The sequence below is a fragment of the Pelodiscus sinensis genome, chromosome 5 (genome assembly GCF_052426305.1).
Source record: "Pelodiscus sinensis isolate ZL-2025 chromosome 5, ASM5242630v1, whole genome shotgun sequence".
Taxonomy (NCBI): Eukaryota; Metazoa; Chordata; order Testudines; family Trionychidae; genus Pelodiscus; species Pelodiscus sinensis.
In genome coordinates this window covers 59,755,957-59,783,955 of record NC_143056.1, presented here as the reverse complement: position 1 = coordinate 59,783,955, position 27,999 = coordinate 59,755,957, and the positions used below count along the sequence as shown (strand labels likewise).

Below are 27,999 nucleotides of genomic sequence, written 5' to 3'. Positions count from 1 at the left end.
CCCTTTTACCTCTGATGTCACAATCCTATCACTCACCAAAGACGTCACAATCCCATCTCTGAACAAGATGCTCATAGGACAACTGTCGGGGGGGTTGCTACACCTCCTGAAACCTATGCATCTTTCATAGGTACAGGTCAGTTGTGGGAGAGAGGGGAAGAACATTAGTAAAGCAATGAAATGGGAATGTTCTGTTTAAACTGTGATGTTATTTCGTAAGCTTTCTTTTCTTATACTCTTTTTCAATAGGGTAAGAAATCTCCAAAACAGTTGGCTTCTTACACTAACAGGTAAGCTACTATTTAGATTCTTGGGGACAGAATATTACTTTTCATAACTATTGGGATGTTTGTTTAAAAAATAAAAACAAAAAAAGTTTGGGGCCCTTATACTACTGTATAAGGTCCTTCAAAAGCTTATAGGAATAATACTGGACATCAATTCCATTGCTGGTGTGGTTTTTAAGTTCTTTTCTGGGAGCTTTCTGTCCCACCCAAAAGGAAGTCCATCACATTAATTCAGGTAACAAAACTAAAGGGTTGATTTATGCTCTGAAAACCAGATTCATATTTTGGAACTATTCTCATTCCTGGAAAAGGCATGAGCCTTCAGATAAATACAGAGGGATATTAACAGAAATTATTACTATGCCAGTAATCTAATTACATTTGTAAAGTTTCAGAAAGATGACAAATCACTCTTTTTGGGAAAGAGAATTATTTGATTAAAATAATCTGTAGGTTCAAGGCTTAAATTCATTAAAATATCTTGGTGTTTAGTTACTGTGAATTATACATGACTTGATTTTTCATGAATATTCTCTCTATTGTTTGCAGAACAACAGTTGGACAAACTGTGACCAGCTCCCCTTTTCTTTTCAAAATAGTATATTGTAAAAGAAAAGTTCACTCTTATACTTCAAAACCTTGTTACAGAAAAAAGCAGTTCCCTAAAGTCAGGGACCAGGACATGGCAAATAAGGAAAATGAACTGGCTTGTGCAGGTAATCTGCCGACAAAACTACATGAGAGTCATACGCTTTTACTAAATGCCAGTGATTCTGGCTCCTCTCAAACACAAAGTCCCTCATCAAAATACAGTGGATTTTTTTCAGAGGTATGTTAAATTTGCAAAAGTGTGTTGTGGTGTGTGTGTGTGTGTGTGTGTTTTAATTACAGTTGATGCTGACTACCTCAGTATATTATTTTCATGTTTGGTTAGTTGTAGATTTTGAAAAGACTGTAGTTGATTTCATCATGATTAACTTATGCAATTAACTTAATTAATTTCACTGTTAAATAGTAGAATACCACCTGAAATTTATCAAGTAGTTTGGATGTTTTTCTACACTTTCAAATATATTGATTTCTAATACAACACAATAAAGAGTTTTCTGAGCTCACTTAATTTTTATTACAAATATTTGTAATACACTTAAAGTATTTGTATGAGATGAACAGTGTGCAAACTCTTTATTGTGAAAGTGCAACACGCACATGTTACATAACAAAAAGTTTCTACAGCATTCAAGAACAAAACAATGTCAAACTTTAGAGCCTATAACTCCACTCAGTCTTCCCTTTCAGCCTATCACTCAGAGAAACAAGTTTGTTTACATTTATGGGAGATAATGTCTGTTACTTGTTTACACTGTCACCTGAAAATGAAAACAGGTGACACTTTTTTTTTGTAGCAGGCATGACGTGTCAAATATATTAAATGTTTATATTCCCCATCATGCTTCCATAGTGAGTATTTTTTTTTTTTAAAACAAGCATCATGTATTAATTTAAATTTGTGACTGAACTCCGTGGAGAATTGTATGTCTCCTATTCTGTTTTTGCCCACGTTCTGCCATATATTTCATGTGATAGCAATCTTGGATGATGACTTGGCACGTGTTCATTAAGGACACTTTCACAGTAGACTTCTCAAAACTCAAAGAGATGTAGCTATTTTTAGAAATCTCACAGCACTTGACCCAGAGTATAAGAATCTGAAGTGCTGTTCAACTTCTGAGAGTGAAGTGTGGAGCATGCTCTCAGAAATCTTAAAAAAGCAATACTCTGATGTGGAAACCACAGAACTGAACCACCAGAAAAAGACTTTAAGCAGCTCCTGTGGAAGTCTGAGTGGGTTGCAAGGTGCTTGACACCTCTGAATGTCAGGTCTCTTACTAAATATCTAACAAAAATAGTCTAGTAGCACCTTAAAGACTAACAAAACATATAGATGCTATCATAAGCTTTAGAAAAAGGACAATAAACTATCTAAACTCCTACATGTGTCAGGATCTCTCATTCCTGATACTTTCAACTCACCTAGTGTGCTGTTCAGGACCAAATTTACACACACACACACACACACCTGCACCTGCACCTACACCCAATCCCTGACAAGGAGTCTATCTGCTACCCAAGATACAGAAACCAGGAAATCCCGGACGACCCGTCATGTCAAGCATTGGTACACTTACAACAGAATTATCTAGCTATATCAACTCTCTCCTCAGTCCCTATGCTACCAGCACTCCTAGCTACCTTTGAGGCACCACCAACTTCCTGAGGAAACTACAAAACATCAGTAGTCTACTTGAAAATAGCTTCCTGGCCACAATTGACGTAGAAGCTCTTTACACCAACGTGCCACATGAAGACGGATTACAGGCTATCAGGAACACCATCCCCGATGACAGAACTGCACACTTGGTTACAGAGCTTTGTGACTTTATCTTCACCTACAACTACTTCCAATTTGGAGACCATTTGTGTCTTCAAGTCAGCAGCACAGCCATGAGCACCCGCATGGCACCATAGTATGCCAATGTCTTTATGGCTGACTTTGAACAACATTTCCTCAGCTCTTGCCCCCTAAGAACCTTACTCTACTTTTGTTACATTGATGACATCATCATGTGGACCCACAGGAAAGAAACTCCTGAAGAATTTCAGAGGGATTTTGACAACTTCCATCCCACCATCAACCTCAAGTACACAGAGAAGAATTGGAACTTAACTTCATTCACAAGTTTAATTCTTATGCTCATGGTCTGAACCATGGATATAGGATGGCTTGCACACTATCTTCCACCTTTTAATGACTTGAACCAACCAACCAACCAATGGAGGTGCTAATGGTTATTAACAGTGCAAATAGTTTTCTTCCTCTCTGCCCCTTTTTCCTTTTCCTCCCTCTCCCTTCCCTTATTTATTCTTGGACCTGGACTACTTATGCTCCGATCATCTGAAGAAATGGGGTTTGCCCACAAAAGCTCACGAAACTATCTACATGTTTAGTAGTACCTTAAAGACTAGCAAGACTATACTTAGTTTTTTTAAGTTTTTCCTGTAACAGACTAATTTGTCTACCCCTCTGAAGCTTTTAATTATCTAACGTTAAGCTCCATTTGAGCCAGAGTAATAGCAATAGTCTATTTGTATTGCATATATTTTATTAAAAAGACACTTATGAGCTGCTACTGTCTTAAAAAAATACTTTAGTGTTTTGGACCTCTCGAGATTTGAAGACTACTTAATCAATTTTCATGTTTTACTAAAATTTAAAATTCCTTCTATCCAAATTGGATGCGTCACCATTTGGCTAGAAAAATTAAATGCCATTGTAGTAGCCTTTATTGTATTGAAGCAATTTATTATGCAATAACTTTTTTTTAAAATCCTTTTGTTAAGGTTTCGTTAATCTTTTTGTTTTGTAAATACAGGTTTCTCAGGATCATGATACTATGGCACAAGTTCTTTTCAGTAGAAATCTGAGACTGAATGTAGCTTTAACCTTCTGGAGAAGGAGAAGTATAAGTGAACTCATAGCCTATTTAGTAAGGTAAACTGAGTATTCAATTTTTTAAGTTTTTATTTTAAATTTCTCTCTAACATGGTAGGCATCCCAACCCTGCTGCAGCACTGTAAACTTTCCTTAACTTGAAACAACTTGTAATTTAGCTACAATTCCTGATGTAGTGTTTTTAATTACAGGCAGTGCCCGGGTTACGTACAAGATAGGGACTGTAAGCTTGTTCTTAAGTTGAATCTGTATGTAAGTCGGAACTGGCGTCCAGATTCAGCCACTGCTGAAACTGACCGCCAGTTCTGACTTACTTACAGATTCAACTTAAGAACCCCAAGCTTCCCCAAGTCAGCTGCTGCTGAAACTGATCAGCGCTGATTCCAAGAAGCCTGGGGCAGAGCAACTCTGCCTCGGGCTTCCTGTAGTCAGCGCTGGTCAGTTTCAGCAGCGGCTGACTTGGGGACGCCTGGGGCAGAGCAGCTGGGGTGCTGCTGGGTTGCTCCAGTAGCACCGCTCCTCGGCGCTACTGGACCAACCCAGCAGCACCCCAGCTGCTCTGCCCCAGGCGTCCTGATTCAGCCACTGCTGAAACTGACCAGCAGCGGCTGAATCAGGACCTGGGGCAGAGCAGCTGGGGTGCTGCCGGGTTGGTCCAGTAGTGCCCAGAGCAGCGCTGCAGGACCAATCGGCAGCGCCCCAGCTGCTCTGCTCCAGGGTCCAAAACAAAAGCCTGGTCTGCTTGGGGGGGGGGGGCACACTAGCCGCACCCGCCCCCCCCGCCCCCCAGCAGACCAGGGACACCGGGAGCAGAGCCGCAGCGGCAGCGGGGTGCCGCGCCTCTGAGGCTTTGCTCTGGCAAAGCCTCAGAAGTGCGGGAACCCTCCCGGTGCCCCTGGTCTGCTGGAGGCGGTCTCCAGCAGACCAGGGGCACCAGAGCAGCTTACGAACGGGGCTTTCTCGCCCCGGAGCTCGCAAGTAGCAATCCGCTACCTCGACCTTCGGGGCGAGAAAGCCCCGTTCGTAAGTGCGGATCCGACATAAGTCGGATCCGCGTAAGTCGGGGACTGCCTGTAGCTCTATTGTTATTACAGAGTGTAAAATGCAATCGACTAGTAATTTGACCTATTTTTCCTTAATATCTTTAGGATACAGGATCTTGGAGTAGTAGTAGATTGCCTTCCTGTGCTTACCAGCAGGTAATAAAAGAAAAAAACCTTTCAGAAAGAGGGAGTTTCTATGGGTTTCAGATGAATTGATACCAATTCATATACTTTAACATTACTTTATTTTAGTTTACAGGAAGAAAAAACATATATTTCAGTTGGCTGCTGTGTGGATCTATTGCCTTTAGTAAAATTACTACTTAATAGCAAATATGAAGAGTAAGTACCAGAATGAATACTATGTAAAAGTTGTTAATTCTTTGTATCCAAATCTTTGAAATGGTTCAAAAGAGTCCGTTCTCCACCAGATTGCTGGCCATGAACTCACACCAATGCAAATTGAATAAAGTACCCTTCATGGGCTCTGATAGACTTTTTCTTCCCTACGCTTCCCACCAAGGGATTTCTGTATTGTTGTGGATCTTCCTGCTGTTCCCTTGATGTAGTCCTAAGTGGAGTGCAGGATGTGGTCCAAGAGGTGACTGTAGGTGGACCACTTGGAAATAGTGACCATAATACAAATAAATTTAACATCCCTCTGGTGGGAAAAGGACCACAGCTTCCCAACACCATGGCATTTAATTTCAGAAAGGGGAACTGCACAAAATTGAAAAGGTTAGTTAAAACCGAGATTAAAAGGTACGGTGCTGAAAGTAAAACCCTGCAAGCTGCATATAAACTTTTTGAAAACACCGTAACTCGACTTTTAATGTATATCCCAATCTAAAAACTCCGTAAGAGAACCAAAAAAGTACCACCATGGCTTAAAAACCAAGTAGAAGAAGAAGTGAGAGATAAAAGGCTTTGTTTAAATCCTAGAGAGAAAAATAAAAAAGAGCATAAACTCTGTCAAATCAAGTGTAAAAATATAATTAGGAAGACCAAAAAGGACATCAGATGCAGGAAGCCTGCTAAGCAACCAGTGGTACCACTGTAGGATCAAGATGCTAAAGGAGTACTCGAAGGCAATACAGTAATTGCGGAGAAACAAAATGATTTATTTGCATCAGTCTTCATAGCTGAGGATGTTAGGGAGATACCCAAACCTGAGCCTTTCTGTTTTGGTGACAATTCAGAGGAATTGTCCCAGATTGAAGTGTGATTAGAAAAGGCTTTGGAACAAATTGATAAACTAAACAGTAACAAGTCACCAGGACCAGATGGCATTCACCCAAGAGGTCTGAAAATTCAAATGTGAAATTTTGGAACTACTACCTGTGGTTTGTAAGCTGTCCTTTAAATCATTTTCTGTACCAAATGACTGGAAGATAGCTTAATATGATACCAATTTTCAGTAAGGGTTCTAGAGGCAATTACAGGCCAGTAAGTCTACCTTCAGTATGGGGCAATTTGGTTGAAGCTGTTGTAAAAGAACAGAATTATTAGACACATAGATGAACGTAATTTTTTGGGGACAAGTCAACATGTTTTCTGTAAAGGGAAATTATGCCTCACTAATGTTCTAGAATTCTTTGGGTGGGTCAACAAACATGTGGACAAGGGAAACACAGAGGATATAGTGTACTTAGATTTCCAGAAAGCCTTTGACAAGGTCCCCCACCAAATGGCCCTCAGCAAAGTAAGCTGTTGTGGGATAAGAGGGAAGGTTCTCTCATGGATTAATACTGGTTGAAAGATATGAAAAGTTCACAGCAGACTGTGAAGAGCTTCAAAAAGATCTTACAAAACTAGGTGACTGGGCAAGAATGTTTTTTAATGCAAAGTAATGTATATCAGAAATCTTAATCCTAAATATACATATAAAATGACAGGGACTTAATTAACTATTACCACTTGAGAGGAAATCTTGGATTTGTTGTGGATAGTTTTCTGAAAACATCAACTCAATGTACAGTAGCAGTCCAAACCCCTTCCACAATGTTAGCAATCATTAAAAAGGGATGGAGATTAAGAGTATTTTATTGCCTGGTTGCCCACATCCTGAATACTGTGTGCAGATGTATTCCTCATCTCAAAAAAGATATATTGGCATTGGAAAAACTTCAGAAAAGCATAACAGAAATTCTTCGGGGTATGGAACAGCTGCCATATGACAGATTGAAAACACTAGGAGGAGACTGTGGGGGGGATATGATAAAGTTCTTTAAAATCATGACTGGTGTGAAGAAAGTGGACTAGGAAGTTATTTACTTATTCCCATAACACAAGAACTAGTGGTCACCAAATTAATAGGTGGCAGATTTAAAACAAAACGAAGGAAGTATTTCTTCACACAGTCAACGGTCTTCACATGGTCAGCTTTGCCAGAGGACGTTGTGAAGACCAGGACTTTAACAGAGTTCAAAAAAGAACTAGATAAATTCATGGAGGATAGGTCATAAGAATCCCATTTAATTGGTTAACCGGTTAAATATAGTGCTGACACTTGGTTTTAACAGTTTAACTGATGAAATGGGTGGAGGGGGTGGGGAGAAGGAGTTGGGGCTAGAATAGCTCCTGCTAAAGACTGGCTGCTCCTGGCCATGCCCCCCAGGGGCGCTGCTGCTCCCTCCCCCTGCAGGGGGTCCAGCAGGGATGGAGCAGTCCGCCTCCCGTTGCTGGGCCTTGGTGGGGGACTGCTCCCCCCAGGTGACATTCAACCATTAAGGGGTATAATTTAAGTTAAGCCTCTCTCCCTTAATGGACAATGCTTAACAGGTAACCAATTAAACTGTTACCTGGTAACACCCCAATAGGTCCATCAACGACCAGGATGGGTAGCAATGATGTCCCTGGCCTCTCTCTGTCAGAAGCTGGGAATGGGTGACGGGGAGGGATCACTCGATTACCTATTCTGTTCATTCCTTCTGGGGCATCTGGCATTGACCACTGTTGGAAGACAGGATACTGGGCTAGATGGACCTTTGGTCTTACCCAGTATGGCCATTCTTGTGTTCTTTTGTTCACTTCCCCCTGCTTCCATACACAAGTCTCAGCAGGGACTGCTCTTACGGGGTGAATCCCTATCCCTATTTCCTCCAGGCCCAGTCCCCCAATCGTGCAAAAAGTGCAATTTTTTGTTTGGTTTTAATTTTGGCAATGGTTCTCTAGAGCCATAGAGGAGGAGGCTTGCTTTGCTCTTGTTTCAAGGTTTATTCACAAGTACAAAAATCTTGTAGACCCAGTACCAAAGTCTTGAGTCTGTTATGAGACTCACTGGGGGAACATTCTGGTGCAGAACGTTTTGATATCCTTTGTGAGCTTGCTTCATCATTTCAAAATAGAAAATACACATAGAGCTGTTAAAATGTAAAATTATTTTTCTTTCATGATACAGGCTGGATCTCCCTGGTCCGGCTCCCTCAGGAATGTAACCAGTCCCGGACAAGGGATTTTTCTAGTCCAGGGAAGGTCGGAGGAGGGAGGGAAGCTTCTCTGATGGGCTCTTCTTCCCAGCTACCTGACACTGCTACCTCAGCCCCCTGGCTGCGGCTTCTCTGTGGACTCTGCAGTCCTGTGAACTTCAGTGAACCCACCAGCCCCAGGAGTTCCAATGGCAGCCCTGTGGGCACTCACAGCCCCACCAGCTGTGAGCTCTGCAGCCCCTCTTTTCCTCTCTTCCTCCCGCCCCCGCCTCTCCCTCCCCTCCCTGCCCTGCCCTGTGGACTCCAGCAGCCTTGCTGGCTGTGAGCTCTACTGTAACCTCCCCCCACCCTCCCACGGGCTCCAGCCCCCTGCTGGCATCCCAGCCATGCCAGCCAGCCCTGCTCCCTGCCACCAGCAACCCTTTGTGCTGGGGCTTTCTAGTCCAGCAACATCCATGGTCCTATTGAAACACGGATTTTGCCAGTCTAGAGAGACCTGGACAACAGGTTCAGCCTGGATTGTGGTTGTGTTGTGCCACCTTCGGAGCTTTATCCTTTACTCTCAAGTAATCTCCTTTCATTTGGTGGATATGCATCAATCTGCACCGAAGAGGTGTAGGTGCATACTATCTAAATATGTCGTTACAGATACGTGATAGTTGGTCTAAACTGGCTCTTAGCTGTCATTAAGAGATGGTGGTCAGAACTGTCTGCACACATGGAAAAAGTAAAAGATGGGTAAGTATAATATTGTGCATTGTCACTCATTATTGTAGTTGTGTAGTTATTCAGAAACTGCCTTACATTGTTTTTTCTTTCATGATCACAAGGGCTCAAATACCAGTTCTCCAAAAATAAAAAAATGCTTCAGGCAATATATGGTAACCTGAACATGTGAACTTCACTTCTTTGATGGTTTCTATATGTATTGCATATGTTGATATGCATTTACACCATGCACCTGTATTTGGAAGTTTTTTCTCCAAGCAGTATCCTGCATGTTATTTGAAAAATGGTTACATCTCCTCATACTCCTGAGGGGCAATGCAAGTCAACTACACTGTGCATGGTCTAATTTGAAAGCCATGTTCCTCCTTCACTCTTATCCAGATAGAGATGCCTCTCTCTTTTGTAAATAAATAGTTTTATACTTGGGATCATTCATATAGTTGTTATTGTGGCTTAACATAACCTATCCCCAGTTGGGACCCTTGTCAGATCCTTGTCACCCAGAAACTATACATCAGATTCCAGTCTTCAAGAACTGCATCTCCTGCCCTTGTTCCTTTTCCATCCAAATATTAACAGTGCCTATACAGGCAGTCCCCGACTTACGCGGATCCTACTTATGTCGGATGTGTTCTGCCCACAACTCAAGAAGCCTCTGATCTCCAGCTCAGCAAGTTACTGATGGAAGAGGCAAGCCCCAGATGCACTCGGATCCTGGCCAGGGAGATCCTCCATAACTCAGCGGTGCCCTGCCAAACACAACCCATGGTAGAGCACCACCAACGCTGATGAGTAAGCACAAGTCCCACTACAAGAGCAAGAAACACTCCTGGGTATAACATCAGATCCCTGTAGATTAGAGATACATGTATACATTCCTTCCCTGTGCTGTGCCAGCCAATGCCAAAGACAACACACATGCACCTGGTCAGAGGGTAAGGCTAAGAAAAAGTAGGATCTCTTGTTCCTGCTGGGGTCCTCGTATTGAGGCTTTGTAGCATGCCCATCTATGAGTGAAGCTCCAGATACTTGCATCGGTGCTATTTTGCCATCACACACAGAGAACAGGCTTGTGGAACTGGGTCCCTCCGGAGTCTCTATGGTCATTCTTCAGAGTCAGAGATGTTCTTATCTCCAGAGGTGGTGTTCATGCTGTACCTGCAGACTCCCTGCCCCCCCAACTCAGATCCATCTATTCTCCAGTAGGTCCCCCACCAGATGATGAAGTGCTATTTCTGCTGCAGGAAAGGCCCCTTCCACATTCATTGGACAGGGGCTTTTCAGTATAAATGATCCTGCCATTTCCAATGGAACAATCATCTGACTTGGAGGAATTCCAGAATGTAGCCCAGTCAGTTTCACCTTTGTCGCAGAGGGAGCCTGAACAGACAGCTGAAGCACCCCTACCTGCTTTGCTAGGATTTCTGAGGGAAGCCTGGTAGTGCTTCCTCTTCGGCCCTCCCAAACCGATGGAAGAGCTCATTCTAGCCCTCCTGGGATCTGTAATACAGTCTCCTAGTACCATTGCAAGGTTTTTAAAATTCCTCCCCCCACACATCAGCCAACTCTCCATTTTTATGAGGAGAAAAATGTTGAACTGATATCAGTGGTTCCAAGGGATGCCTAGCTGACGCAGTTGTCCTTCTGCCATTGTCTCCTCAAGATGATGATCATCAGTAGCCCCTGCACCTGCAAGGGGTGGCTACTAACTTTCGGATTCTGCTGGTGGAAGTCCAGCACGTTCGTCGTCGTCATCATCTCATAGACATGCTCTAGTCAAAGGAACACTCCAGAGTAGCACTCCCTATTAATGAGTCCATAGTTGAAATGGCCCAGATAGCATGACACTTTCTAGCTTCATGTGCCTTCACCTCAAAAAGAGACAGAAGATGCTACAAGTGCTGACTTCCTCTGCTCACACCTGACCTCTAAGTCACTATTTCATGTACTTGCAGAATGAGCTCCTCAGCATCTCCATAAGTCTGCTCCACTGGACAAAGAAAGGGTTCAAAAGATTAGTCCTCCTGAGCAGATAGGCCTTTCCATAAACTGACCTACAATTCCTCATTGTGAACTACAGGTTGTACCTCGCTAAACCAGGACTTCTGGCCCAGCAACATCTGTGGTCCTATAAGTGGTCTTCCTTTGAAAAAGGAGACTCCTTGCTGGCCTCTGGCTCCACACGGCATTTCAATCTTTGCAATGCATGTGCACCTGGAAGCACCTAGCACCTTCCTCTCCCTCCTCTGTCTGTGGACATGTACTCCATCTTTATGCAATGTATGATGGTACAACTCACAAAAGGCCTGCTCAAAATCTTTCCACTGAAGTGTGTATTTGGCAATCTTAACCTCATCCTTTTAGCCTTCATGAGACCATCTTCGGCAACCTATGCCATGAGACCACCTTTCCGTGAAAGTGGCATTCCTGGTTGCTGTTCCTGGTTTAAACCAGAAAGGATCAGTGAAGTAGCAGCCATGAAGGTATACCCTCATTGACTGGTCTTCCTCAAAGAAAATTTCATTGAGACTACACCCCAAGGTTGTCAGAATTCCATCTCAACCAGTTTATCTACTTATCTGTGTTCTGCCCAAAACCACACATTTCTCCACAGACAAGAGATTACACTCCCTCAGTGTTGAGTGGTCCTTGATGTTCTACCTACAAACAACTAAGTCCTTTTGAAAGCCACCAAGTGGTTCTGTGGCCATGGCAGCAAGATCAAGGGGCCAAGTCCTAACTTTGCAGATGATCTAAGTGGGTCTCAGACCTCATAGTGGTACACTACGAAATATCAGCTCCCTCCCACTCTCTAGGGGGTGTTGGCTCGTGCTGTGTGAGCACACACCATTTCTTTCTTTGTTAGCTGTTCTGTAGCAAGATATCTGAAAAGCCACAATATGGTGTTCTGTACTAGGGATGTTAAATATTGGTTAATTGAATAGTAAGTAGATTATTCAATTCTTGAATCGATTATTCAACTCATGAATACTTATCAGTTGCTCAACTATTCTGTAGTCCCCAGGGATGGGGCCAGCAGCCAGTGCACTCCAGCCCCGCTCCTGAGGAGCCTCTCCTACTCTGCACTTCTGAATCTGGATCTGAGGCAGCAGCGTTGGGGTGCTAGGCAGGAGCTGGTTCCCAATGGGAGCCAGTTTAAAAACCGGCTGCCTGTCACCCTGTGCTGCTACCTCTGATACAAAGGCAGCAGCGCAGGGTGGCAGCAGCCCCTGTTTTGGTTTTTTGTTTTGTTTTTTTTAGGGGGGGGGGAGCGCGGGAAGGCAGGAGACCAGGGAGAGGAAGGGCCCCGTTCATAACTGCGGATCTAACATAAGTCGGATCCGCGTAACTCGGGGACTGCCTGTATAAGTTCTTTGAGATGTGTGGTTTCTATCTGTATGCTGCTACCTGACATCCTTCCCCCTCTGCTTTGAATTTGACTACACTGTGGTGCAAGGAGAAACTGAAGTGGCATGATCCTGCACTGCTCATTATGCCCTTGGTTGGGAGCACAAAGAGATGTACCGGGCATGTGTAGGTCAACCCACACTGCTTGGAGAAAACTTTGACTTTTAAAGTAAGTTGATTTTTGTGAAGTAAACGGTGTTCTTCAAAACTCTTTTTAATGTTCTTGGTGATTTTTATATTGGATTCTTAATAAATGCAACACACATACTTTCATTTTTGTTCAAAAACTGCTGAACTTACAGTAAGTTCAGAAGTCTACACCCTGCCTTGATATTGCCACTAAGGTAATATAAAATGTTCTCAGATACCAAGACTTCTAAGACCTTAACAGTAAAACACTTGTTACCCAAGTGATATTTAGATACATGTAAAATGCATTTGTAACTTCACGTTTATATTTATCTTCCAGAAATATTCATATTTTAAAACAACAATTAAGTGGATTGTGGGAACAAGAAAATCATTTAACTCTGGTTCCGGGATATACTGGTAATGTAGCTAAGGTAATTTGTTTCCAGTGATGTTCAGTAATCAGTGTAACACTGAATATCCATTTAACTTAACATCAGATTTGCATACAACCAGCAAGTGTTGAAGGATATAGAATCTTTTGGAAATATTTTTCATGTAATGGTCTTGTAAATCAGAGTTATTTTGGAGAATTCTCAATCTGCTTTACAGTTTCATCTAACTTGGGGACCTAGTTTGCCTTTCTCATAAAAATGTTTATTAAATAAACACACATGCCTCCCAAATATGGAAAGGAAGCAGATATATAAAATTTGTTTTGATACTAGTAAGATATTTGGATATTATGAGGACAGTATAAAAATCCTAGGTAACTAGTGCAGTGACAGGCCCACTGAGGGGACAAGTGCCTGAGCATCCATTTCTGGAGGTACTACTTCCACTCAGAACTGTAGAATCATGGACTCCTCCCACAAACCAGTTTGAATCCCATAGGGCTGCCTTAGCCAGAGCCCTCTTCCCGGGAGAGCTCTGACATGGCTCAAGTATGGTAAAGAAGGGAGGATAGGCATTGGCTCAGCTGCATGGTTTGACCAGTGGAGTGAAGGAGAGGTTCCTGAGCCCAAGAAAGCGAGTAAAAGAATAAACTTGGGAGGGAAGAAATTTTGCACCGACTAGAAATGCATGTATTGCTTACCCAACCTACCCACCCACTTTTCACCAGCTGCCTGCTCCTTGAAGTGGGAAAAAATGGAGATGCAGTGGCTTTTTACAAAAGAATGTGTATCTTATTGTAAGGGAATGGTGTTGATGTTTGCTTGTAATCAGGACCCTTGTAGAATTAATCTGCCATAAAATTACTCCAAAATCCCACATTTCTTTTTAAAAACCAAAAAACCTCAGGGTTTCCAAAATTATCTTGGTAACTAAGTACCAGAGCATAAATCAATACAGTGTTGTCTTCATAACTCTACAGATACCCCAAAGCTATTAGGTTATGACCTACTTCAATAGCTTTTGAACTCTACAATTCCATAACTTGTTGTTTTGTGGTATCCAGACTCCTGATATGTTGTCCTACTGCCCTGCTGGGACCTGTCTATAGCTGTACTCCATCTTTCCCCCCTGAAGAGTACATGTTCCCAGCAGCAAGAGGTCAGCGAGGAAGAACTGGAGTCCATATTTCAGCCATGTAGTGGTGGGAGACCCAAAAAAAAAAAAAATTAGATGCTATCTGAAGAGTAGCTCAACAACCAAAGCCCAGAGATTAGGCCATTGTAGCTTCATACAAACATGCCCCCTTTCTGTGCCATGTACGGGGAGAAGGAAGTTCTTAGCCCACTTGTACAATGCTGGGGGGCAGATAACCAGAGAGTGGAGGCCAAGATGCTTGGAGGGCATAAAAGAAAGAAAAATTGTTGAAAATCAAGTAATTTTAACTCATGAGTATTTGCAGTTGTGTGCCATGGTGTGTGTAGGGGGGGGGGAAGGGGGGCTTGAGGGAGGTGAAATTGATGTTGCTGTAGAATTTGGTCTCAACCTGCTTTTCAGCAGACAAGGTCCTACCTGTACTTAAGTTGGAAATAGTAGGGCCCTAGTTTATGACTTGTACTTGTTCTGTGTTAGTACAGGACCTTGCACACCGGGATTCTGGTCCCTGACTTAGGCTCTTAGGTGCAATTGCAGTGCACACTACAATATCTTTGTGGAATACTTTTGAAATTATTACAATATGCATCCTACCTCATACATTCTTTATTTCAGCACTAAATGTGACAATTTTATTTTTTTTGATTTTTAGGATGTAGGTGCTTATTTATTACAGCTACACTGAGATGTTTGGAGAACTGAGGCATGCTTATGTGGCTTACATTTTAGAAATATATAAATCCAGGGATTTTTCAAGGATTATGCATCTCTTCTGAGAACTGTTGGCAGAAGAGGAATGGACCTTCAAAAACTGTTTAATGAAACCACTAACAAAATCTTAGCAATCTACTTCACATTGAAGTGGAAAAATGCCTAATAGGAGCAGCTTTTACTTCAGTGAGGTGAAAGTGCACTATGAAAACTATATGCCTTTGCTGTATTTGGGATTTGTTCAGTTATTTGGTAAAGTCATTTAAGTGCTGCTTGTTTCACTACAATATGGCATAAAGGAATATAAATTCTACCATCATGAAGACACAACTGCAGAACCAGTTATAAGGAACCATCAAGACCAAGCGCCATAAGATTTTAAACTGTTTCACAAGAAAAGTCAGATGTGCAACTGTTTCTCAGTTACATTGAAAAATTGAAATGTTTTAGTATCTTTTAATCAAAATATTAAAAATGTTTTTGTTTGCACTATTGAGAAACTTTATACAGCAGGATGCCTTAATTTCTGATGTTTGACACAGCCAATTTATTAATATACAAAATATATCTATGGAAATCAACAAATCAAGACATGATAAACTGCTATGAAAATCAGGGGTTCACAATATATAAAACATTTGTGAAGCATTTGCACACTTTTAAAAAAATCAGTATATCCACAATATCTGTTCTGTGGAGAATTCAGATGTGTAGGACACAACTTGTGCATAAAATACCTGAATCTGTTTGGATAAATGCTTATTGCAAAAGTCAGACTGGTGAATTTATACAGACAACACTTTTTTTTTATTGTATGTGGATTTGTAATATATTAATCTTCAGTTCTGTATCATTTAAACTACACAGATGAGTAAATGTTTCTACTGGCTTTTCCTTTTGAAGCTCAGATAATTTTACCTGTTACTGCTTTTTTTCCCCTCAAACACCTTTTTCCACACTACTTTTTATTATGGATGTTTGTATCTACTGCTCTACAAATGTTTACAGCCAGAATAGACATGTATTTTTTTCAGATCTAACCACTCATAGGCTACCTCCTCTAACAAAAGTTAACACATGGCTTTTACAAACTTAGTTGTTTAAACATGTGCTTTTTTCCTGATTTAATTAAGATATATTCAAGCTACCTTCAATCTAAAGAGATTCACAATGGAACAAATTCAGTAGCACAGTTTACAGCTATATTTTTCTTATTAATTGTGATATTTTTGTTTAACTGCTATAACTTAATAGCTATGGAAAATTTGGGGTTTTTTAGACTGGCAACTTTCTTTTGTGTTGTGACTAGTTGAAAATGCTTGTCCAAATAAAATTCTATGAAGTACCAACCTCACACTTAAAACAGAAGCTGAACTGTAGCTCTGTATCACATACCTAGCCACTGACTCTGTTGTTTTTTAATTAAAATTATTATGGAAGTTGTCTTCATGCTTAAATCAGCAATTATAACTACTGTAGCTTCATCGGTGTATTTTTGCAACTATGTACAAAAGGGACCATTGCCAGTCTTTTTTCTCCTGCATGAGTAGGGCTCCTCTACTTTGTAACTGAAACTAGAGTATACATTTTCACCATGAAAGCGTAAGGCTCTAGAATATTACTTCATTTTGAGTTTAATTTGAATTTTATGGTCTCTAATGTTTGAGGGCTAAATAGAAAAGTGTTTGCTCAGTCTAGAGTTTCTTCACATAGGTAAATACTCAACAACTCTATCATCCTAGGGCATGGGCAATTTAGAATAGATTTCAAACCTGACATTGATCTAAGACAACTTCAGGTAAAATTGTGGAAAGTTACATTTTCCTATTAACATCCTGTGATCTTATTTTTATTATTTAAAAGTAGACCTTATTTGGATTTTCTTCCCAAATTAACTTTTTAATTCCATTAGTTACAGTAATTTGAAGAAAGTACAGAAGTTCATTTGAACCAAAGTTCTCTTTTTGCTCTGAGACTTGAGTGCCACCTATCTTCAGAGGTTTATCAAGAACTGTTATTCATGCTCATGTAATTTTGAAACAATACCCTGCTAAAACAAGTCATTTTTGAGTGCATTAATCAGGATTATAGAACATCTTTATAATTTCTCTAAGCATTTGTTTTTGTGTCCTTTACTGTTGCTCTATTATGGATAAAGAGTATTTTCAAATTCCTTTCTTCTGATTTCTTTACTTTGTCTTGCAATTGCTAGAGTTTTTAAATCACTCTGCAAGGGTACTGAGCGCCAAAAGAGATGAAAACTGTCATGTTACACTTGTAGTAAAAGAAAATTGAGCATAACTTCAGTGGGTGGAAGCCTTTCAGAAGCTGACTGGAATAATCACGAAAGTAAAAATGCACATATTTTCCATAGTATCCAGCTTGACTATAGTAACAAAGGTATTAGTTCCAAATGAATGTTGCAGGTGGTCATTGATTTCTCACCAGATTACAGTTAAAAGGACTGTATTCTCTTGTATCCCTTGTGCAAGCAGTAAAGAGAAAACTTGTCTGGATCACCAACTTATGCAAATGACTTGTAAAGAATATGTCTTTCCACCAGAAGTTCTTTCTGCAGCATTTATAAGGGAGTACTGAAATAAAAATGTAGTGTCTTTTTCTCCCTACCTTACCTGAATGAGTGCATTTCTTCATTTGTGACTGTGAGTGAGCTACAAGACTGAGATGAGCAGAATTCTTGGTCATTCGTATCAACAGAATTCTAACCAAAGTTTCATTTATCCAGCAATATATATCTTGACTGCTTTAGAACTACTTGAATGAGATTTTTTTGGTGGTTGTCAGCATCTGCCTGCCATTTGTTTGTTTTTTTACAACTGGCTGGTAATGGGTTATGCTATAATGGAATGTATTGTACTGTCAAATCAAAGTGAAACAGGTAGTAAAGCTGTCAGCATCTGTATAAACAGATTAAAATCTCTATGTAGTGACTGGTTTAATTCTTCAGTTTGAAGAATCATTACTGGACTAATAAATATTTCACTGAGAAAAGAAACTTCCCACCATTCTGTTGCCCACAGTTAATACTTATGTCTACTACAGTGGCTTTTGTGCCATTTCTTTCCCTCACTATCTCATTTTTACTCATGAAAGTTACTCAAGGTGAACTGCCCTTTTCTCTCTTTACATTTTAAGCCTTCATACATTTGCTTTACAGCAAGTGTTTTCTCCTTTGTAAAGCATTCAAGTGCTGGATTAAAGCTGTACATTTTGTTATGCAATGAAAGCATGTATATACTTGAGGATTTGAGACTCCCACACAGACATGTTCTTTGTTTTACATCCGCAAATATGAAATTGAGGCCTGAAACAGAAGGCCTCATTTTGGAGAATGTTCTTTCACTGCAATGTTCACAAAGGGCTTGAGGCTATTGTAGTAAGCATTTTGACATAAACTGCCAAACAGAGCTTACTCATTCTCTAACCTGAAGATGGAGAAGCCCTCAGGCAAATTTTGAACTGTGTAAAACCAACTTCTCAAAAAAACAATTTAAACTGTTGGTATGTGAATTCATGTCTTAACTTTGGTTAGGACTGGGCTTGGGAAAGTGCAAATATTAACAAGGTGGGCACATGGGGGTTAGTGATACTGTAGAACTCATTTTGCAGGAGCTAAGTTAACATATCTCTTTCTAAATATCAATTAGAATAAACTTAGAAGTGGAAAACCCTTATCTCAAAGATAGATTCTTCACCTTAAATCTTGATACCACAGATAAATATTTACTTGTGCTGTTGATATTCCAAACTCTTAAGGCTACATCTACACTGCAAGGATATTGCAAAAAACCTGCAGTGTCTCCATGCCTCAAATGCGCTTTTGCGCAAGTAAATCAGTAAAATAGCAGAAGAGAGGGCTTTTGCCAGTGTAGGTAAACCACCTACAAGGCATAACTCCCTTTTGCGATACAGCTATTGCACAAAAAGGCAAGTGTGAATGCTCGAGAGGGGTTTCTTGTGCAAGAAACCCCTATGGGGAAAAAGCACAGGTGCACTGATGGCCATTCTGAATGGCCATCAGAGCTTTCTTGTGCAAGAGCATCCATGCAGTGTGGATGCTCTCTTGCGCAAAGGCACTGATGTGCTTTGAGGTGTGGACATGCTCTTGCGTGAGTTTTTGCACAAAAGGCTTCTTGTGCAAGAAGTCTGCAGTGTAGATGTAGCGTAATAGACTGATTTCTCCAGCCGTGTGTTTGAGGCTGTTTTGACTTGTCCCCTTTTTTATAGTTCTTTTCCATTGTGTCAGCTGCATTCCTTTTGCTTTCAATATTGCACTATTCGGAGAGAAAGATGACCCTAAGAGCAAAGGAGTAAATAAAGACTAGAAGATTCACTTGCTCTGTATTAGTAATTAACGGGCCGGGATTTCAGCTTTGCTTCACACCATATGTATCTAAAAGAGGCCTGCATTTTATTCTGACAATATGAGAGGTCATAAACACTAGTATCAAAAATAGAAAATTGGAAGTGTTAGTAGATATGGTATTTGTTTATGTATTTTTATATCCAGTTATTAATAAATACCCTGACTAAATAATGAGTTAATTTTGTAAAAAATTAGGTAAAAGATAATACAGAAACATGCAAATTAGACCACTGTAAAACTGGCCAACTTCTTCAAATCTAGCTTAGATCTAACCACCTGAAAAGTTTTTTTTTTTTTTTAACATGTTAGATGTCTTGGTCAGCTTCCTAGTGAACAGTAATCCATATACTAAAATTATTTGACACATTTCACCTTTTTTAGCAATGAGCAACACATATATGAACATGGAGACTTATCTCTTAGACTTAGTTATTCTAGAAAACAACTGAGGGTGCATACGATAGAAATACTTAGACTGGCAATGCTTACGTGGTTCCTGTGTTTTGGATTAGAAAGATTTCTGTTCTGTTATGTTACCTAGGAGACTAAGTCATAAACTATGATCTTATTGTGCTAATCACCTTACAGACAAAAAAGAGGGTCCCTGCCCTGCCAGAATTTCCATGTTAACTTAAAATGAGATCTAATAAATACACATTTGAGAAGTATTTGCCACACTATTAAATCCGCTCCCCAAAAATTCTACATCTGATATTCTACATTTCTACAAGATGTTTACTTGACAATGGTTATATACAAGTAGAGACCTACATGGATACAAAATTTGTATGCATACCTGTGAGGCCTCAACAAGAACTTCTTGTCCAATGCCTTTCTCCTGTCATGATCAGGGAATCTAATGCAAAACACAGGTCATCATGATTGCCAGCCAGCATTGGTTCAGCATGCTCATGAGCCCATCAGCTACCTCTCCCTGGTCCTTTCCCAACTGACTGAAACCTGCTGTTGCAAAAGCACAGTCAACTCGTGCATCCCAATCTTGAGTCTGTCTATCAGCACGGCAGCTCCAAGGCTAAACCTGGAGGAACGCACATGCCGGAAAGTTCTGGAAAATAGAAAGCCATCCACTAGACTGACTTACCTGGCCAAGTGGATAAGGTTTTTCCTTCTTCGAGTGGTTGCTCATGTCCATTCGAATTAGATGTGCGCACTGCATCTTCTAGAGCGTTTTCCCTAGCAGTACCCGTAGCGCTGGCAGGGCGCCCCCTGACGTGGCGCCGCCATGGCGGGGTATAAGTACCCCTGCTGGCGCTCCCCCACCTCGGTTCCTTCTTACCGCCTGTGACGGTCGTTGGAGCTCTCTCTCTCTCAGAGCAGTTAATAGTTCCTGTTTCTCTTAGTGTTGTAAATAGTTCTAAATAGTTCAAATTAGTTAGATAGTAGCTCTTTGTTTTTTCTTCTCCCCCTGCGGGGGGGAGGAATGCCAGGGCCACAAGGCTTTAAGGCATGCTCTGTGTGCACGAAGTTTATGCCCAAAGGAGACTCACTATAGTTGTCTGAAATGTCTGGGTGAGGGCCACCTAACAGACTCCTGTAAGATCTGCAGGTCATTTAAGCCACGCACTAAGAGGGAGAGGGACTCCTTTTTAAAACTTCTCCTCATGGAGGCAGCTTTCCAACTGGCACCGACTAGACACTCTGCGGTGCACAGTGCACCAGCATCCATGCGCGACGCTCCATCTCGGGAGCGGGCCTCGGTATCGAGGGCTCAGCACCATTCTCACTCCCCGGCGCTGAAGAGATCAAAAACGTCCCATGGTAGGTCTCCGAGCTGCAAGTCCAAGTCGGGCCTACACCGCAGTGCTGAGTCTCCAGTGCACACGTCCTCAACTACCACTGTGCGGCATAAGCGAGCAGAACGACCATCCAGTCCAGGGCAGCTACCCTTGTACTGTCATTCCATGCCGGACACTTTTGAGGCAGCACAAGATCTCTTTAGCCTTACTACCTCCCCTCCGTTGTCAGTTGAGGCGGAGAGGTCGAGGTCGCCTACACCGGAGGCCGTGCTGGCACCGGCTTCGCCTCTGTACCAGCGTGATCGGCTGGCACTGGTCGCTTATGCAGCGGGACCGTCGCCTGTGGGACCAGTACCGCTTGCCTCTACCTCGGTGCTGGTCTTGACACAGGCCGCTAAGCCTCACCCGGCACTCGACTGGGCTCGACCCCCCCTCGATGTTGGGACCTCTTCCAGACCCCCTCTTGGCTGCGCTGGTGCCGTATCACCCACGCCTTGTGGCACCGTCTACGGCACCATCATCGGTACCAGTGCTGAGCAGCTTTCCCAGGGTGCCACCCCAGTCTTCGGCACCAGGCCCTTCAACATCAAGCTCTTCGGCACCGATGCAAATTCCGGCTCTGGGCTCTTCGGCACCGATACAGGTTTTGGCACCATTACAGGCCCTGTGGGCCATGCCGGTACTACCATCGCCAGTACCATCGATCTCTTCGAGGTTTGTCTCGATAACTCTAGCACCTTCATCCCAGCCTGTGGTAGAGTCTGTGGGAACAGCGATGGGGCTGCTGCCAGAATGACAGCCAGCTTTGGGGGTTCCACGCCTGCAGCTGGTACAGACTTCGACAGCACAGCCATGTACCGTGTTGGCACCACTACCGGCACTGGGACCTGTCCTCCCGGCACCACAACCAGCACCGGGACCTGTCTTCCCGGAGCCGGCACGCCCTCATTGCACGCATGTGGGCAAACCCGAATCTATGGCCAGGTTTGCCCCTCCATTGGTGGCAGGGCATTCGTCATCTGCGCCTCCCTGGCCTGAGTCTGATTACTCGTTGGATTCTGATGCGGCCTCATTCAGGTCGGAGTCCTTGGGAGCTTCCTCTCATCATAGATCCCGTTCCCGGCACCGGAGTGATGGTTCGCGTGTGCAGCAGACTTGGCCGCCTCAACTGCAATGGCTCTTCTGGATGCCATGGGCATACCGCCAGTGGCAGGGGCCTGTGCCCTCCTCTGTGGTGTCCGGTGTCTCAGGGCACTGAGTGCAACCGTTGGCGTCGCTGTCTCAACCCCCTCCTTGGCCCCAGAGGTCTGTTACTATAGATGTCGCTACAGAGCCGCAAGCCTTGATGCCGCAAGCCTTGATGCCAGAGCCGCTCCCGCAAACGGTGTCGCCTGTCTAGCTGGCTCCTCAACCGGGCCCTTCGCTGGATATAGTACCGATCCAGGAGTCGTCGTCATCTTCGTCTCCTCATGAAGCCTTGGCGGATCCCGCACTGGCGTTGCCTACTATGGATGCTCGAGCGCATCAGAATCTGCTTAGGCGTCTGGCCTCCAATCTGGGTGTCCCATTGGAGCCAGTAGTGGAGGACATGGACCCCATGGTTGACATCCTCTCCGATAATGTGCCCGCCGGCTTGGCTTTGCCACTTAATAAAACCGTGGCCAAGATTACTAACGCCCTGTGGCAGACCCCGGCTTCCCTGACCCCTACCTTTAAAGGGAGTCGAGAGGCGCTATTATGTCCCCCAGTAGGGACACGAACATCTGTACTCCCAACCTGTTCCGGGGTCCTTGGTCATTCAAGCTGCTGCTCAAAAGGAGAGGCTTCCGCAGCCAGGGCCATCCCCGAAGGCTAGGGAGCCCAAACACCTTCATCTGATGGGCCGTAAGGTGTATGCCACTGGTGGAGTGCAACTCCGCATTGCTAACCAGCAAGCGATGCTGAGTCGATATGCTTATAACACATGGCAGGCAGTGGATAAGTTTAAGGATAAGCTCCCTGCCGAGGCCTGTCAGGAGTTTGCAGCCATGACCTCGGAGGGCAGAACCATTGCCCGCACGGCCCTTCAGTTTTCCCTGGATGCTGTTGACTCTGCAGCCCGTACCATGGTGTTGGGCGTAGTTATGCACAGTGGTGCCTGGCTGCAGGTGTCTGGAATACCTCCGGACATCCAAACCATGATTCAGGACCTGCCTTTTGACGGCAAAGTGTTGTTTTCGGAGCACACTGGCTCCAGGCTCCATATGCTTAAGGACACGAGATTTATTCTCCGGTCCTTGGGGATCCACACGCCGGCCCCTCAGCGTCGTCAGCTTCCCTATAGACAACAGAGGAGAACGCAGTCCCAGGTCCCCTGTGGGGATTACTGGAGACGCCAGCCTCGTGCCCCCAGTGGGGATGCAGGGGCAGCTGTGGGCCCGTCGGCCGCAAGGAGTTGTCAACACCGCCCGAGAGGGGACAACCCCCATGGGGTTGGTCAAGGCCCCTCTCAGCAGCCCAAGCACCAGTTTTGACGGGCTGCTAGAGAACTGCGAACCAGCCTCCCACCCTAGCCCCCTGTTTGGGGCCAGGTTATCCCGGTTTGCTCACACCTGGGCAGAGATCACCACTGACGTCTGGGTTCTAAAAATAGTCAGAAATGGCTATACCATCCCCTTCCAGGGCTTGCCCCCTTCCAACCTGCCCACCCCATCCCTTTTCAGGGACACCTCTCATGAAGGCATCCTCCATCAGGAGGTGTTAGAGCTCCTCAGAAAAGGAGCTGTGGAGAGGGTCCCTTCACATCTGAAGGGTAAGGGGTTTATTCCCGGTATTTCATTGTCCCAAAACCCAAGGGTGGCGTTGGTTCCATCTTAGATCTCAGGGACCTCAACAAGATGGTGGTGAAATCCAAGTTCAGAATAGTAACCCTGGCCTCTGTTATCCCCGTTTTATAGTTAGGAGACTGGTACGCAACTCTCGATCTCAAGGACGCTTACTTCCATGTGACAATAAGACCCTGCCACAGAAGGTTTCTCCATTTTATTGTTTCCCGATGCCACTTCCAATTTACAGTGCTCCCATTTGGACTTTCAACAGCACCCAGAGTATTTACAAAATGCATGGCAGTCGTAGCGGCGTTCCTCCGCAAAAAAGGTATACATCTTTCCGTACCTGGACAACTGGCTGATTTGTGGTCATTCCTACGACCAAGTGGAGGCCCATATTTCCCTCACAAGGGCCCTCTTCGTAAGGCTGGGACTCATGCTAAATGAGGAGAAGTCATCATTGATTCCCTCTCAGCACCTCCAATTCTTAGGTGCCCTTCTGGATGCCAGGGTGGCAAGAGCACTCCTCCCCAGAACCAGGTTTCTGTCCATAGTGGAGTTGGTCTCCGAGTTAACCCGGTTCCCCATCACGACTGCCTGGGTCTGCTCAAGGCTGCTGGGCCACATGGCGGCATGTACGTATGTGGTATGCCATGGTCGAATGAGGCTCAGGCCTCTGCAGGCCTGGTTGGCAAGGGCATTCAACGATTCTCACAGTGCCCCCGGAGGTGATCGCCTCCTTACAATGGTGGACTCAGGAGGCGGTGGTGTGCAGCGGGATTCCGTTCACTGTACCTCCTCCCTCGCTTACACTGGTCACAGATGCTTCGGACCTGGTTGGGGAGCACACCTGGGGTGTCACAGAACCCAGGGGTTGTGGTCTTCTGCAGAGCAGGCTCTGCACATAAATGTCTGGGAGCTCAGGGCAGTCAGGAAAGCCTGCAAGACCTTCCTGTCGAAGCTGCCTCGCTGCTCTGTCCTGGTCTGCCTGGACAACATGGCAGCTGTGTTTTACCTCAAGAGGCAGGGGGGAGCCCTGTCACCTCCCCTCTGCCGTGAGGCTTTGTGGCTCTGAGACCTGTGCGTAGCGCACAACATAGTTTTGCAGGCAGAGTACCTGCTGGGGTGCAGTAACTTGCTGGCCGATGTTCTGAGCAGGTCCTTCGGAGCCCAAGAACGGTCTCTCAAGGATTCGGCCCTTCGACAGGTCTTCCACAGGTGGGGTTGCCTCAGCACGCAACACCAAGTGCCAGAGTTACTGCTCCCTGTTGGGGCTGGGGGAACACTCTAGGGAGGATGCCATGACCGTGCCATGGCCGGCACGCATCCTCTATGCTTTCCCTCCGTTTCCCCTAATTCCCAGGGTTCTGACCAGGGTCAAGACCTTCAGGTCCAGGGTCATCCTGATAGCCCCTCGGTGGCCCAGGCAGTTCTGATTCCCTATACTGGTGGATATGCTCAGCAAGGAGCCTATAATGCTCCTGACCCAGCCTTGGGATGGGGGCCTCGTGGTTCACCTGAATCTCAGCTCTCTCCACCTGACGGCCTGGTTTATCTGTGACTGACCCAACTGGAAAAGGAATGTTCCCAGGAGGTACAGATGGTGCTCCTAAGTAGTAGGAAACCATCTACCAGGCGGTCATACGCAGCCAAGTGGCGGCGGTTCTCATCTTGGGCGTCCAGAAGGGGAGTGCACCTGTCCTGTGCACCTCTCTCGTCCATTCTGGACTACCTTTTTGAGCTTAGGTCGGGTGGCCTCTCTACCTTCTCTATCAAAGTCCATGTGGCATCTCTCTCTGCCTTCCATGTTGGTTCGGCAGGAGTCTCTCTGTTTTCTGACCCTGTGGTCAAAAGGTTCCTTAAGGGTTTGGATAAGTTGTACCCCTTGGTTAGACCCCCTCTTCCCTCTTGGGACCTTAACCTCGTGTTGTCTAAACTTATGTCGCCCCCTCCCCCTTTGAGCCTCTGGCCACATGTTCTTTGAAGCACTTCTCTACGAAGATTGCATTCATTGTGGCCATTACATTGGCTTGCAGGGTCTCCGAGCTGAGGGCATTGACTGTAAACCCGCCATACCTTGTGTTCTCAGACAGTAATGTCAGGCCCTGCCCTCATCCTGCCTTTTTCCCCAAGGTGGTGTCACTGTTCCATTTGTCCCAAGAAATTTACCTCCTGGTTTTCTTTCCAAAGCCCCACACCTCCCTTAAGGAGCAAGTGCTCCATTCCCTGGATGCTAGACATGCGTTAGCTTTTTTTATTGATAGGACTAAACCCTTTCACAAATCCACACAATTGTTTATTGCTGTCGCTGACAGAATGAAAGGGCTCCCCATATCGACACAGATTGTCCAATTGGGTTGCAAGGTGTATCAGGGACTGTTATGCCTTGGCTAGGAATATCCCGCCCCGGGTTACAGCACATTCCACCAGGGCACAGGCGTACTGACCTGTGGCTTTTGGGGCCTGCAGGGTGGCTACTTGGTCGTCGCTCCATACCTATACAGCACACTACACGCTGGCACAGCAGGCTAGGGAAGACGCAGGGTTGGGATCTGCAATCCTCAGCTCTGTGTTGTAAATATGTTTGTTTTATCTGTACCACATTGCACTTTTCTACAGTTTTTCTGTGATTGCTTAGTTGAATAAATTTGTTTGGGTTGTTCAACTTTCGTGGACTTCGCTTTCTGAGTGCTCCGACCCCTCCTCCTTGAAGTGGGGTTGGCTTGGAAGTCACCTAATTTGAATGGACATGAGCAACCACTCGAAGAAGAAAAGAACGGTTTCTGACCTGTAACTGTTGTTCTTCGAGATGTGTTGCTCATGTCCATTCGATTCCCCTCCTACCTCCCCTTTGTCGGAGCATCCAGCAAGAAGGAACTAAGGTGGGGGAGCTCCGGCAAGAGTACTTATGTCCTGCCATGGCGGCGTCACTCCAGGGGGCGCCCTGCCGGCGCTACGGGAACTGCTAGGGAAAAGGCTCCAGAAGACGCGGTGCGCACACCTAACTCAAATGGACATGAGCAACACGAAGAACAACAGTTACAGGTAAGTAACCGTTCTTTTCCATTGCATGTCCAAACATGACATTTCCCCCTCATGTTCTTCCTTACAGTCCATCTTCATTCCTGAGACATAGCAGGTAATCCAATGTCTAATGCAATCTTCCACGAGGGTGTACCTTGTGGCCATTTCTGAATTCTACCAGATTCAGATAGTGTTTTCCCATGATATGATAGTCATATTTCTGAGAGGCCTTGAGAGACTTTACCTGAAAGTGCGGGTCCCTATCCCACAGTGGGATCGTAACCTGCTCCTCTCAAGGCTAACCAGCATGTCGTTTAAGCTGCTGAATTCCTACACCCTTTCCCTCCTGGTTTGGTAGGTTGCTTTCCTCGTGGTGGTGACATTGGTGAGATGAGTCTTGGAGATCAGGGCTCTGACCTCAGAACACCATACACAGCTTTTTATAAAGATATGGTCCAGCTGTGGTCCCACACAACCTTCTTGCTGATAGTGGTATATGAATCAGGACATAATCTTGCTAGTGTTCAGTTCCAAGCCACGCCGGATGGCTGAGGAACAGCGACTACGTACACTGGACACACAGAGGACTTTAGCTTTTTACTTGGAGCATACCAGGCCCTTCTGTATATCAACCAAGATCTTCATTGATACAGCAGGACCTTCCAGTTTCTTCATGAATAATTTCCAATTAGATCACCTCTCACACAAATGATTTATTATGAGCTGGCAAAGATCCCACTGCCACCAATTGTCAGAGCCCATTTAACTGGAGCACAGGTGTTTCTGGCAGCCTTAATGGTGCACATTCCCAATCCAGTACATAAGTAGAGCCACAACATGGTCAACTGTCAACACCTTCATGTTTCATTATGCCATCACCAGCAGGCCATAGATGACACTGGGTTCAGCAGAGCTGTGTTATAGTCTACACAGCCACGAACTCCTACCTGCATCTGGGGATACTGCTTAGTCACTTAACTTGGAATGGACATGAACAAGCACTCAAAGCACTAGTGTTCTTTGAGATGTGCTGCTCATGTCCATTCCCTAAGCCACCTTCCATCCCTACTGTCAGGCTATGTCTACACTGCAAACTTCTTGCACAAGAACTTTTTGCACAAAAGTTCTTGTGGAAGAGTGCATCCACACTGCCTTGTGCTTTTGTGCAAGAGATGTGCTTTTGCGCAAGAGCATCCATGCCAGTGCGGACGCTCTTTTGTGCAAGAA

At 44.3% G+C, this 27,999-nt stretch overlaps 1 protein-coding gene across 1 annotated transcript in view; it reads left to right on the top strand.

Annotated features, from left to right (window-relative positions):
• The window catches only part of KATNBL1 (katanin regulatory subunit B1 like 1), a 52,445-nt gene extending 35,478 nt beyond the window's left edge, over nucleotides 1–16,967 (top strand). Inside the window, exons 3-10 of the mRNA XM_075927064.2 lie at nucleotides 250–290; nucleotides 837–1,116; nucleotides 3,722–3,840; nucleotides 4,950–5,000; nucleotides 5,097–5,186; nucleotides 8,921–9,010; nucleotides 12,879–12,972; nucleotides 14,739–16,967. Of these exons, the coding sequence (XP_075783179.1) occupies nucleotides 250–290; nucleotides 837–1,116; nucleotides 3,722–3,840; nucleotides 4,950–5,000; nucleotides 5,097–5,186; nucleotides 8,921–9,010; nucleotides 12,879–12,972; nucleotides 14,739–14,771 (798 nt within the window). The 3' untranslated portion in view covers nucleotides 14,772–16,967. The remainder of the gene's footprint in view (nucleotides 1–249; nucleotides 291–836; nucleotides 1,117–3,721; nucleotides 3,841–4,949; nucleotides 5,001–5,096; nucleotides 5,187–8,920; nucleotides 9,011–12,878; nucleotides 12,973–14,738) is intronic.
• Nucleotides 16,968–27,999: the final 11,032 nt, after the last annotated feature.